Below are 13,346 nucleotides of genomic sequence, written 5' to 3' on the forward strand. Positions count from 1 at the left end.
AGAGCACCATAAAATGACACTTAATATTGTAGAAACCATAATAGTTGCATGTACATACCTCTGCCATATGTACTAACAATAACAATGAAATTTGATAGATTCTAAAGAGTGAAAGGCTCAAGTTTGTTTTCTGAACGACAGAATCGATGTAATATTTGTGAAAAACTTGAAACAACGTTTTCGAAAACTTGTTTCAGCTAACGCGATAGAAAAATATAAATGATTACCCAAGAAACCGAGTGTAGACAATAAAATAGATCTATAAAAATTTATTAAATATTTGTTTATTTTCCTTCGTCGCAGGAATCCACGTTACGATGCTTTTATTTTCGATTTTTTTGATTTCTTGTTTTTGAGAAAAGTTTTCTTATACCTAGATTTTTTATTTTCCTCCTTCCGTTTCTTTGGAATTTCTTCGATAACGTGTTTCATAACGTCAACAGCTTTCTGGTTTTCTTCATTTAACTTATATTCAATATTAGTGTCAAGATATTTTCCAGAAAATCCTTTTGGAAATAGCGGTTTTGATATAAGAGACTCCAATTGGCGCTTTTTCACTTTCAATCGGTGTTTTAAATCTGCTACTTCTTTTACTTCTAATTCCAGTTCGCTAAAAAATAAAATTATCTTCGTTGTGAGAAAAGATAAGTGATGCCAGGTGATAACTATGAATTTGTTGAATCTTACTCTTCATCTTCCTCTAAAACCAAATCCATATCCTCAACTGCTTTACGTAACCAGCCCTTTTGTGAATTATCTCGGCGACATTTTAATTCTAATTTATCAATTTCTCGAGCAATATCGACTCTTTCTTTGACTGCAATTAGCAGCCTATCTACTACAGGAAATGTAGGTAAATCTTCCGCTAAAATTAAATTATTAATTAATTCACCTCAGAATTATCGATTAGCAATATTATTAAATTTGATCACTTACTACGATCAAGCGTTTTACACAATTTGGTGTAATTTTGTTTCTCAGATGGTTCCATCATAAGAACTGTTATTCCTTCTTTCTGTGCTCTTGCAGTCCGTCCACTTCTATGTACATAACTCTATAAAATAATTAAAAGTAAAAGACAAGAAGTACGTACGCATAGTTAATTAAACTCATTTGTACATACTTCACTTGTTCTGGGGACTTGATAATGTATCACATGCTCAACATTCGGAATATCCAAACCTCTTGCAGCTACATCCGTAGCTATTAACAATCCATCCTTATCTGCCTGGAATCTATAATTATTTACTGTTTTTTATCGAAAATTTTATTTATTAAAATCTTATTACCTTTCAAGATTTTTCAATCGTTGCCTTTGTTGCATACTGGCATGCAAAGGTAAAGGTTTGCAGTCAAGAATCCCGAAAAGAGTAGCTAGGCGTTTTACACAGCCGATACTATTACAGAATACCAATGTTCTACCAATATGCCTTTTCAGAAAATAGTAAAGATAATAATCTTTATGATCTATTGTGCACACTATTCTACATTCTGTTAGATTACTAGCAGTACCTAAGAGTAAAACATCTTCATTCATTTTGTATTGCTACACTAAGTGTAACACGTTTGATTAGTTTATGTAAAAATACACAACCTGTTTCTTTCGTGATGTCAACAATTTTCGGATTTTTTATTCCTACTAATTCTATTATTTTTTGTAATTTCTGACCAGCCGTAAGCTTGGATATCTTGCTTTTATGATGCTTATTTTTTTTTCTTTGCAAATACTCTGGAATATCATGCACCATGGTTAATGTAGCAGAAAATACAAATGTCTGTCGTTTCTCTAACTTGTTTTTATGCATATTTATTTTTTCTAGCAATTGTTGCAATTCTTGAAAATGCCCCTTTTCCAACATTCTATCGGTTTCGTCAATAGCTAAATACCTATTGTAATGTTGTTAATTTTTTTATAATTTCAAACTGAGCACAAGAAGAAAGTACAGTAGTGCCCAGATAAGTGACCGAGGCCGGGCCCAAGCATGGTCACTTAAGTGGGCACTGCTGTACTCGACAAAACTTACTTAATCGAATCCACTTGATTAAGGTGTGGATTACCTTGCTGTATTAATTCCCATAATCTACCAGGTGTAGCAATTACAATTTCAGGACCTTTACTTAATATTCTTTCCTGTTTAACTGCAGCCATCCCACCTAACACTACTGCTATCTAAATAATATAAATATTTAGTGAGCATTCCTGACTGTCTGACTCATTTCATATGTCAAAATACTCACTTTAACATCAGTATATTTTGCTACTTTAGTCAGGTGATTTTTTATTTGAACAGCTAATTCGCGAGTTGGTGTTAAAATTAATGCATACAATGGCTTTTGTGAATAATTTCTTGGTTTATTAATTTCTATATTATTGATTACACGTATGCAACCTATACTTTCGTTAATATCATCATCCCCCTCATAATCAGATTCAGATGAACTATGATTGTTTTCTACAGTTTTACTTTCTGTACAAATCCAACCTTTGTTCTTAGAATCAATAGACTTTGCATCTGATTTATTAGACTCTTTGCTTTTCAATTCCAAAATGCCATTTATAATTGGAATTCCAAAAGCTAATGTCTTCCCACTGCCTGTTTCAGCAGCACCCAATATATCTCTGTGACCTAATATTGCTGATGGTAGGGTTAATGCCTGTATAGTAGTAGGTGAACGAAATTGTTGATCTTTTAATGCTTTTATTATAATTGTAGGTACACCTAGATTACTCCATACTTGAACATCAGTATCATACATATTACTTTCATCATCTGTACTTTGATTACAATCATCATTAGAATCAATATCTAAATCATCTTTTACAGACTGATTTGTTATTATCTTCTTATTGCTTTTCTTACGTTTTTTAATCTTTATTTTTTTTAATACAGGCTCGTTATCATCAACAGTATCTTCTTGCCATTTATTTAAATTTTTACGCTTTGATGACGCCTATAAACCATACAAGAATTATCCATACCGACTTTCCACAATAATAAATCTCATCGCTGTTAGTATCATACAAATCATTTTCTTTCTCACCTTATCTTTTTCTTTATTACTTTTCTCCTCGCAAATTGAAATTTTCGTTTTACTATCTGTTCTTTCCAATTTATAATCAGTTAATTCTTCTATGCCAATTAAACCCTCTATACCACCCGAAAATACAGAACCTTCTAATTTCAGCGGCTTCCATCCACTTAAACTATTTTGTTTCGTTTTAGACATAGTTTTTACAACACTGGTACTACTCGTTATAATTAACAAAAACCGATTAAAAGATTGAGAAACAATTATTTTGAGCGTTATAACCTTACTTAGTCAACATGAAAGCACGTGCTCAACGTTGGACACTAAACACCGATGCAAAGACGATTTCTTTTTTGCGTGGACTCCTTTCGATTGGCTAACATCTAGTATATTTTTCCGGCTTGTATACCAACTACAATGATTTTTGTCATTTACAGAAAAAGTTACTAGCTTTGAGACGAATTAAAATTCCTGCCTAAAAAATAAAACGTTCTCATTAGTGCTAAAACTAGTGACTTTCTCTTGCCAGGGCAAACATCATTGTTGCTTAACGTACAATATGTAATATCATATCGATTGTTTTATTTTGAATTAACACACCACGATTGATATTACAGGCGGAGGTTAATTGTATACAATACAAAAGTGCGAATTCTTTGTTGCGATAGTTATAAACGAACTTATCGCAAGTATAGCATAGTTTAAGTATAATTATTATCTGCTTACAATGAACAATTAATGTTGAATAAGTTATGTGTTTCGTTAAGTTTCTATAGATTGTTGTTTTCCTTTGCATAATAAGATACTATTTGCAAATGAGTTAAAAAAGAAAAGTAATAGAGAAACCTCTAATGACTATGGTATATGTGTTACACATTTTAAGGACAAAGATATGTCCAAAGAATTAGCACAGTGCAACAATTTAAAACAGTTTTTCACCTACCAACTTCATGCAAGCAAATGCAAGTATGCATCAGGAGGTTAATAACTTAAACATACTAAAAGATGGTAGTGAAGAAAATAATCTTTTGACAATGCAACCACCTACTGTAATTCCTAAATTAAAAACTCAGTCTCCAAACAACTTGGGAATTAGAAAACTAATTCCTATAACCCAAATGCAATTTAATGAAGCTCTATCAAGATTCAACTCTAATAAAGTAGTAAATTCAAAATCCAACAGAGCAGTATCAAGTATTAAGGATATGAGTACAAATACAGTAAAAAAAGTTTCAAATGTAAAAGCCACAACAAAAGTCCCAATTTTAAAAATAACTATAAACAAACAATATAATAAACCTCCTAGGCCAAATTTGAATGAAAGTAAAAATGTATTGAATGTTACCAAGAATATCAGTCATAGTAAAACAAATATAACTAATAACAATGCAAAAACTGATCAAAAAGTTTATGTACCAAACATTGTTATTTCTCCAAAACCAGTTATATTTAAGTTAATACCTATTGTAGTAGAGAAACCTATTAAGTGTGAAAACACTGTAGTGGAAACAAAAAATACTTGTACATCAAAAATTGCATATACTAGGAAAGGAGAGTTAACAAGAGATTATACGTATGTATCATAAACAACAATAAATATGATTTTTAAACTTTAATAAATTAAAGATTTTTAAAGTTAAAAATTGTTTAGGCGGATTCAAACATCAACAGATAGAATACGATATCTATATACAAAAGCACAACGAGACTGTGATGTATTAAGAATACGCTTGAAAGCATTAAGGGAAAGGCATAAACAAGAGGAAGAAGAAATAAAAAAGTTACAGACACATTTAGATAATCATTATAGAAATACAGAGGAAAAATCTTGTGTTGAAATATCTACGAGACATTTCAAAAGAAAAAGATCATATATGTCTTCAGAAAATCCGGAGGAGAAAGATGAATATGAAAAGTTGCTTAGAGAAGTTAGAAAAATTAAACAAGACATTCTAAATCCAAAGTATCCTGTCACAGCATCAAATATCGAGTTAGAACAAACAAATATATTTAATCACAATGAGAGTAAAATAAGGAAAGAATATAAAAGACTGATAATAAACAATATGTCAGAAGCAAATGTTATGAAAAGTAGACAGATAAGTACCAAAATTTACAACAATGATTTTAAAAAAACACGTTTTAACGTTAAATCTAGTGATATTGTAATACCAAAAGCTGAACAAAATTTGGAGCTAGTTTTTATGGAATCATGATATTTTGAATGACACAAATGAAAAATTAGTTATTTAAAATTCTTTGTACAGTAGTGCCCACTTAAGTGACCACGCTCGGGACCGGCCGCGGTCACTTATGTGGGCATGGTTACTTCTTAAAATTTAACGAAATTAAGGAAAGAGGATAAGTGCGAGTGAGATACCGACTCGATTGGGCTTCTAAGAATTGCGGGATAATCGCGGACATTTAAGTGGGCAAAAATGCGGTCATTTATATGGGCACTACTGTACATCTATTTTGTATTCTGTAATAATATTTAGTGGTCTTAACTAAGACCTCTGTACTAAATGACATTAAGTATGGATAGTTTAATTATTTTATGTAAATTTTGAAAAAGACGCAATAATATTTACTACAGTTGAACATAACACTAAGGTTTAATATCTCTTACGATACTACTGTATTTTTCATTTTGAGTAGTAATTAACCATAGGAATAACGAAATATTTTTTATTTTGTAATAAAAAATAATGTTAAACTAATAAATTCATAAAAAATGTAAACATTAAGTTTCTTGCATTGGATTGAGTTTTAGTAAACGTGTATCAGAAAAAGAAAAGATATTAACTTAAAAAACTATTCTTTTTTATTTACAATATTCTTGTATACAACGACATGGAGCGAAATTGATAACAATTTACAGTTACCTATTCTGATTTGCACCATCGCTCGAGCTATTTGCATTAATTTTAATGTCTTTGTTTGATACCACAGTTTTTTCTTGCGAATCGGTAGATACCATTGTTTGCTCTGCAGATTCGTGTAATTCAGACTGTTTTATTTGTTTCGATTGTTCAAAAGTTGCATCTACTTCCGTATTTTCAGACATCGAAGATACTTCATTGGAAAGTTTTTGCATTACTAATGATCGTGTATTAGAGGTAGGTAATGAGGAAATGATAGAATCTTTCCCGTTTTTTGGAATTGGTAATAAAAGAGCCAAAGGTTCCAAGATACTATCTCTATTTAAATACGTGATTCCCTGTAGAAAATGTACTTAATATTTTTATGTATTTGTATATTGTTAAATAATATCTATAATTTGACAGTAAAGTAATTCAATTTTTTTATTACGAAAATTTTTAGAAATTAATGACATCTTTGCATACCTCGGTTTGTAGCAAATTCTCTGAAATGCCTAAATGAATCGCAATTTGATTTGGCGGGAAAATAACATGAATACAGTACTGTACATAAGGAATCAATTGTTCGCTTAAACATTCTGTGAATTTGAGCATATTTTCTCTTTCTGCTGCAGCAAATGCCTGAAAAGAATGCATTAAACCAAACACATAAATTATATAATTAAGGAACTAAAAAATTACATAAAATAAAAGTATGGATTTACTTGTTGTTCCTGTTTATAAAAAATTAATATAGATTTTGCTACATTGTATAAAGACTCCTGTAAAATGATTGTACAGAAAGCAGAAAGTGCTACCGGCGGACAAAGTCGTATTTCGTTGAAAGCAGATATAAGACCATTACAGTATTCAGCTAAAGGGTAAAATTCCACTAATTGTTCTGGTGGATACTCCTATAGAAAATAATTTTCTATAATATAAATCCGTGAATAATCAATGAAAGCAATTACTTACGGATTTTATTGTAGTGTTCATTTTTATATTAGTTTTGTATGTTTTATTAATTAGTGTAAATGATTCCATGTCTTTTTCAAACTTCTTTGTCGTTTTACGAACACCCGACTCGAACTTTTCACCAATAACACGTACAAATATATCAGACATTCGTCCAGTAAAATCAGCACCCACTCTACCAAATGATAAACCAAAATATGTACATTGGCCTAAAATAGAATCTATGGACGTTACGCCAGGTAAATCTTGTTCCAAGGTCATTAGAAACTGAGATATCTAAAAGGGAAAAATAGTTAAACTATAATACCATATCGTAGCTTAAAACACTGATGTACCTTTTCTTCTAGCCAATGATAAAATATGGCACTTTCGTTTACAGTCGGATCTCTCCCTGGTATCATGAGTTCGTCATCATTAAACATAGCCCTATATTGTGTTATTATATTAAACAAATGTATCCTCGATAACTCGATTGTTTTTGTAATATGAAGATTAGCTAATAAGAATAAACGTTTAATGTTACTAAATCGTACCATGTAACAATCGGTAGTTACAAAGTAACTTACGATCATCTTTGGGTATAGCGTTCAGAAGACTTTGAAGCCAACTATCGCGCGCTTGAAGAAATTTAATACGTAATTCTGGTTCTGTAAAAGCATCCATTGATCGTAATAATCCGACGAGCTGTAAACATCTTGGAAGCGGTAAATCTCCCCTTAATGACCCTACAACTTGTCCTACCATGCCTGACCAACTGCTTTCAATTTCTGCCACTATGGACTATATCGTTAATGAATAAAGTGAAATACAGTAGTGCCCACATAAGTGACCGCACTTTTGCCCACTTAAGTGTCCGCGGTTATCTCCCACCAATTCTTAGAAGCACTTGACGCACTTATCCTCTTTGCTTATCTCCGTTGAATTCTGATAAGTAACCATGCCCACTTAAACGACCGCGACCGGTCCCGAGCGCGGACACTTAAGTGGGCACAGTAGTACATTTTTCATTATTTTTTTTACATTAAATCATACCGATATAATCGGAATATCTCCATGTTTGGTTCCTAACTGACGTGCATACTGAGATAATTCTAATGCTTCATTATATTGATTACTCCTTAAACAAGATTCCATCAATTGAGGCATTTCAAGTACTTCCAGCAATTCTGCATTTCTTGTTAATGTTAAACTGTTTACTCTCCTATGAGAATTTATATCCTTTGAAGCATCACAGAATAATTGGCACTTCTCTACAAACTTCGGAATTTTTTGTACAAGTCCATCTAGCCGATTTTCAGTTTGATTAAACTTGAAATTATATAACAAAGAATCAGTAAATATGTCGCTAATGCTACTGAAATTGTCAAAATCTATTTTATTATTACTTGTTTAAATATCTCCCTGGAACTTTCTGCTGTTTGAATAAATGTTTTATAATTAGCAAATACTAACTCTTGTGTTGTTTGCAATACTGATGTTCTCTCATCATTCAGATGGTCAGGTTCTTTACCTAATAAATATAAACATTTTTTAAACTCTGTAAATTCTTTTAATATCTGTAAATTAACTTACTAAGCTGATCAACATCGTAACCACCAAGTTTTGACAAGTACTGATAAAACTCAGGGTTTTCTTTCCATGATTCTATTTAAAAAAAAATACATTATAAGTATATGTTTAAAAATTACAATAATTTTGAATAGTTTAACTATACAACAACATTAGAGACACAAACAGTGAATAGATTTTCAATATTAAACTCTATGAACATAAGTCACCTTGTATACCATCCGGAAATATAAGGTTTATAACATTCTCAGTTTCGATATCCATTTTTTATTTAAACAACACATTTATATTTTCTTGCGGAATGCTTATCGTCTTTACACGTTACATGTCTCATACACGTCTACAATATATTTCTCGATCTTGACATATCTTCGTAACTAGAATAGCGGTACTGTTATGCAAAAAGAACCTGTCAATAATATTGTAGAAACAATGAAAAGACTAGGCGCTATCTTATTTCTGATTGGTAGAATGTATAGAAATTAATTTTCTAACTAGATTTTTAAGAAATTTAAAGTCTTATTGTAATGGTATTATGGTACTTATTCTTCGAAATAGTACTTGATAAAAAGCATTTATTGTAACAATAACTTCCATTCATGAAAATTGTTCATAGTGTGTTCAACTCAAAAGCCTTTCCGTACACTGTACCATGTGAACAAGGTCGAAACTACGAGCTGTAAGTTCTATCGGCAGTGGTTGTCAACCAGTATCAACTCGATACTAACAAATTGTATCAATAAAGTCAAATACACGTGGATGGGCGTTAAATATCTACTTCAACGAATTTGCCTAACATTGATATTAAATACTTATATACAAATTGTATAATTATAATTTTTAACTATATACAAATATTACACGGTGCATGTTAAAAATTATATATCGATGATCCGAATTTGACACATATTTCCAAGAAAAGGTTATAAATTAAAAAACATTATTTTGTAATTATATGTGAAAGACAGATTTGAATTACTGGTGACAAAGGTAAGAAGAATAATTTTAAGCATGTACAGTTACGATGTTCACAAGAGAAATAATTTTTTTTTTCGAATTACTACCTCGCGTATAACTAGAATGTCTTCATGTATTTCTTAATAATATTGTAAATTACACAAAACATAATAATAATAATGTGAATTAAACTTTAACTTAAAATTTTCCTTTAAAATACCAAAGTATTTCATAAATATTTTAAAGATCGAACGAATATACTCAAAAAAGAAGTTTACTTTCATTTTTTATTTCAGAATACAAATTTTTATGTACTTCATGTAGATATAAAGGTACTAGACAATGGTTAAAACAAAAAAGAAATCTTTGTCCGAGCTTTCTCAGCAAAAGCGAAGTCAACAAAAGAAAGAACGCTTGAATCCGTTTGAAGTACATATAAATAGAGACAAACAGAATGTTTTGGGAAGAAAAAGCAAGGCAGACAATGGACTTCCAGGAGTATCACGAGCAAAAGCAATCAACAAACGCAAAAAAACACTTCTACAAGAATATAAATTAAAAAATAAAGATAATATATTTTTAGATAAACGTATAGGTGAAAAAGGTTTTTCAATGAATGAAGAAGATAAAGCTATGGCAAGATTTGTCAAAGAACGTATGAAAGCTCACAAGAAAAAAAATATTTATAGTTTAAATGATGAAGAGGTGTTAACACACAGGGGTCAAACTTTAGAAGAGATTGAAAAGTTTGATGACCCAAAAAGTGATGATGAATCTAGCGATGATGGGAATAGGACTGGAAAACTGGAAGATAAATTTGTCGGCGAAGCTCATTTTGGCGGCGGTGTTTTGTCAAAATCAGAATCTGGAAAGTCCAGAAAAGATCTCATAAACGAACTTATAGCTGAATCAAAAAAACGAAAAGCTGAGAAACAGATGATACGCGAACAAACTGTTGATTTAACAGAGAAACTTGATTCTGAATGGAGGGATCTTCTTCCAATTGTGACGGCGGCTAATAAATCTGCCGAGGAAACAGTTGATAAGATAAAAGCTGATGATTATGATATTTCCGTACGAAAATTAAAGTTTGAAGCCCGAGGTACGCCATCGGATAAATTAAAATCGGAGGAAGAAATTATAAAGGAAGAAAAGGAAAAACTGGAAGCCCTCGAAGCAGATCGATTAGCGAGAATGAAAGGATTTGTAAATGATCCGAATAATGAAATTAGGCACAAGTCGGCGGACGACCTTGATGATGGTTTTACAGTAGAAACCATAAATGATGAAGCATCGATTGGCGAAGAAAACAGTTTGGCCAAGAATGCAGAAGGCGATTCTAGCAGTGATGATGACGACGACGATAATGATGGCGATGATGATGATGATGACAATTTAATTTCTGACAATGAAGGAAAAGCTATAAATGACCAAAAAGACGACCAATCAGACACTCAGATGAACAGTAACACTGTTAAAAACAAAAATAAAACAAAGAGTTCTGCAGAAAATGAACCGGACGAAAATTCGGATGCAGAAGTCTCGGAAACTACGAGTTCCGAAGAAGACAATTTATCAGATTTAAAAGAATCTTCTAGCGAAGATGAAACCATGTCGCCTAAAAAGAGTGTTACATTTGCAAAAACTAACAAAGCTGTTTCAAAGGAATCTAATTCCAGTTCTATAGTAGGAAAGTCAATTTTGAAGACAAAAAATGATACGAGTGATTTTCAGTTAAGCAATGAAGATAAAAAGCAAGAAATTAGAGATGACTTATTAAAAAGAAAAGAAATTATGGAGAAAGCGAGAAAAGAATTACCTTATACTTATAAAGTACCCGAAAATTACGAAGAATTGCAGGAACTATTGGTCAATCGTAATGCCGAATATCAATCGGTTATCATAGATCGTATTATAAAGTGCAATCATTGGACATTAGATGGTAAAAATAAAGAAAAATTATCAAGTTTGTTTTTATTTTTACTGCAACACTTAAATGATTGTGCCGTAGAAGACGATGTTGAAAGCATAGTTAATTGCTTTCAAATAATAGATAGGTAATACACAACTTTACCGGTAACAAAACTATTCAATTATAAATTTAAGTATTTGTATTACCTACATTTGAACGCACATATTATTTTAGATTAGCCCCTTTTCTGTACGATCTTGCGCAAATGAATCCAGAAAATGCTAAAACTGTTATACAAGAAATAATTAAAGAAAAACACGAAGAGTTTGAAAACAATAAAAAGAAATATCCTGATTTAGATACAGTACGCGTACTATATTACTCAACTAAAAGAAGCACATTAAAAAATGTAAACTTATGACAAATATTCCTTGTTTCAGCTTATTTTCTTCAAATTAGTTTCTTTGATATTCCCAACATCTGACTTTAGACACCCTGTGGTTACACCTTGTTTAATATTTATGTCTCAAATATTACTTAGATGCCGTGTTAGAAATAAAGTAGATATTTCGAAAGGTCTTTTCATATGTACGCTCGTTTTAGAGGTAAGAAAAGTCTTAAATTGTATTACTGTAATAAGTTATAATGCGCATCGTAAACGTTTATAAATAATATTTACAGTACACGCTTTTAAGCAAACGATTTGCACCATCTGTAATAAATTATTTACGTGGTGTCATTTACGTATCTATACCAAAGCACGTAATTCAGGGAATGAAGATTATACCACCCTTTAAAAGAATGGGCGAATTAAGCAATTTATTAATAGTTAACGAAAATCAAACTGATTTGGATATTGATCCCAGTAGCACGCTTATGAAAGCAGCTGATTTAATACACGGGGAGTTGGACGATGACTTTAAAATAAGAAGTCTACTAACAGCTGTAAATTTAATAGGCGAATTTAAAAACCAACTTGAAGAATTGGAAGCAGTGTATACAATATTTGAGCCAATTTTGAATTTACTTAAGCTAAACGCCTTCGATAGGTATCCGTTAAAAGTGAAAAAGCATATTAAAAAATTACGAAAAGACTTGAAAGAATTGAAAAACAAAAAGTTAGAGTATATGGTGATCGAAAAGAAGAAGCCAAAACCACTAAGGCTGTACGAACCCCGAATCGAGACCGTGTATGTAACAAGTTTGGATTACATTATTCATATTAATATACTTCTTGTAAGTTGTAAGTATTAAATGCTTTTACAGATACGACGGTAAGAGACACAAGACCATGTCCAAAGAGAAAGCAGAGAGAGAAAAGCTATTGCATAAATACAAGAAAGAGATGAAAGGCGCTGTCCGTGAAATACGAAGGGACAGGGCCTTCATAGCAAAACTGCAAATCAAACAACAAATTAAGAATGACGAGGAACGCAAACGTAAAGTAAAGGAAATCTTTGGCGAAGCTGCAATGCAACAAAGCGAATTGAAAAAACTGAAATGGAAGAAATAAAAGATATAGAAGCAAAGCATGGAGGCATACTACAGTTGTAAAATAATTCTATGAGATCATAATTATTTTATTTGACGATCTTGGGCAAGCTAATGTTAATGATAAAATAATCGTAAACGCTATATTAGCGACTCATAAGATTTTTGTAATTCGAAAATTAAATTAAATTTTGTTGAAATTAAATATTTCCGTGAAAAAATATATCGACCCCCTTTGCTTGATTTTAATACAATACAACAATTGTACTATGCAGACTGATATCTAAGACAATAGACTGTACATACATAAACGATGTATTTATAATAAAACAATTTATATAAATTTATTTCTTTCGATCTTTATTGTATTCTGAGAAAGACTGGACACAATGTATATCTTTATGAAAAATGTTATGCATAGATGTATAATTCGATTTACACGAATTAAAATAAAATTTGCTGAAGGGATAGAGGTAGAGAAAACTAAACATGTGCCTTCGATGTCGAGTATATTGTTACACGACGATCGAGGATCTATAAACTGGAAATAA

At 31.2% G+C, this 13,346-nt stretch overlaps 4 protein-coding genes across 5 annotated transcripts; 2 read left to right on the forward strand and 2 right to left on the reverse strand.

The window, feature by feature from the left end:
• Window positions 1-180: 180 nt before the first annotated feature.
• LOC143343829 (ATP-dependent RNA helicase DDX24) lies at window positions 181-3,348 on the reverse strand. Its single transcript, XM_076769104.1, has 9 exons — window positions 3,043-3,348; window positions 2,239-2,952; window positions 2,025-2,170; window positions 1,595-1,887; window positions 1,290-1,512; window positions 1,124-1,235; window positions 937-1,054; window positions 688-865; window positions 181-610 (listed from the first exon to the last, which is right to left on the reverse strand). Exons 1-9 carry the CDS (start codon window positions 3,226-3,228, stop codon window positions 313-315), a joined length of 2,268 nt encoding a protein of 755 aa, XP_076625219.1. The 5' UTR covers window positions 3,229-3,348; the 3' UTR covers window positions 181-312.
• A 281-nt stretch (window positions 3,349-3,629) lies between these two features.
• LOC143343832 (uncharacterized) lies at window positions 3,630-5,707 on the forward strand. Its single transcript, XM_076769107.1, has 2 exons — window positions 3,630-4,603; window positions 4,682-5,707. The coding sequence occupies exons 1-2, from the start codon at window positions 3,981-3,983 to the stop codon at window positions 5,244-5,246; spliced, it is 1,188 nt and encodes a 395-aa protein (XP_076625222.1). The 5' UTR covers window positions 3,630-3,980; the 3' UTR covers window positions 5,247-5,707.
• Window positions 5,708-5,831: 124 nt separating this feature from the next.
• On the reverse strand, window positions 5,832-9,118 carry Cog8 (conserved oligomeric Golgi complex subunit 8). Its single transcript, XM_076769105.1, has 10 exons — window positions 8,645-9,118; window positions 8,439-8,510; window positions 8,252-8,376; window positions 7,899-8,174; window positions 7,433-7,646; window positions 7,202-7,362; window positions 6,867-7,142; window positions 6,617-6,805; window positions 6,378-6,533; window positions 5,832-6,250 (listed from the first exon to the last, which is right to left on the reverse strand). Exons 1-10 carry the CDS (start codon window positions 8,697-8,699, stop codon window positions 5,912-5,914), a joined length of 1,863 nt encoding a protein of 620 aa, XP_076625220.1. The 5' UTR covers window positions 8,700-9,118; the 3' UTR covers window positions 5,832-5,911.
• A 38-nt stretch (window positions 9,119-9,156) lies between these two features.
• Window positions 9,157-13,131, forward strand: L(3)07882 (Nucleolar protein 14 homolog l(3)07882). 2 transcript variants are annotated; one of them, XM_076769102.1, is made up of 6 exons: window positions 9,157-9,425; window positions 9,689-11,449; window positions 11,539-11,668; window positions 11,745-11,909; window positions 11,986-12,494; window positions 12,571-13,131. In XM_076769102.1, the coding sequence occupies exons 2-6, from the start codon at window positions 9,735-9,737 to the stop codon at window positions 12,815-12,817; spliced, it is 2,766 nt and encodes a 921-aa protein (XP_076625217.1). In that variant the 5' UTR covers window positions 9,157-9,425; window positions 9,689-9,734; the 3' UTR covers window positions 12,818-13,131. The 2 variants fall into 2 exon arrangements, with proteins under 2 accessions (XP_076625217.1, XP_076625218.1); XM_076769103.1 differs by having other exon boundaries at window positions 9,717-11,449.
• The last annotated feature ends 215 nt before the right edge of the window (window positions 13,132-13,346 follow it).

Source organism: Colletes latitarsis, chromosome 7, assembly GCF_051014445.1.
Source record: "Colletes latitarsis isolate SP2378_abdomen chromosome 7, iyColLati1, whole genome shotgun sequence".
Taxonomy (NCBI): domain Eukaryota; kingdom Metazoa; phylum Arthropoda; class Insecta; order Hymenoptera; family Colletidae; genus Colletes; species Colletes latitarsis.

Coding starts and splice junctions, on each gene's coding strand:
- LOC143343829 (XM_076769104.1), bottom strand. CDS start 3,228: ATGTCTAAAACGAAACAAAATAGTTTAAGTGGATGGAAGCCGCTGAAA. Junction 1,513..1,594: donor TGACATCACGAAAGAAACAG/GTTGTGTATTTT, acceptor TTTTACTCTTAG/GTACTGCTAGTAATCTAACA. Junction 1,055..1,123: donor AAGTCCCCAGAACAAGTGAA/GTATGTACAAAT, acceptor ATTATTTTATAG/AGTTATGTACATAGAAGTGG.
- LOC143343832 (XM_076769107.1), top strand. CDS start 3,981: ATGCAAGCAAATGCAAGTATGCATCAGGAGGTTAATAACTTAAACATA. Junction 4,604..4,681: donor GAGTTAACAAGAGATTATAC/GTATGTATCATA, acceptor AAAATTGTTTAG/GCGGATTCAAACATCAACAG.
- Cog8 (XM_076769105.1), bottom strand. CDS start 8,699: ATGGATATCGAAACTGAGAATGTTATAAACCTTATATTTCCGGATGGT. Junction 8,511..8,644: donor ATTTCCGGATGGTATACAAG/GTGACTTATGTT, acceptor TTTTTTAAATAG/AATCATGGAAAGAAAACCCT. Junction 8,175..8,251: donor CCAGGGAGATATTTAAACAA/GTAATAATAAAA, acceptor TATAATTTCAAG/TTTAATCAAACTGAAAATCG.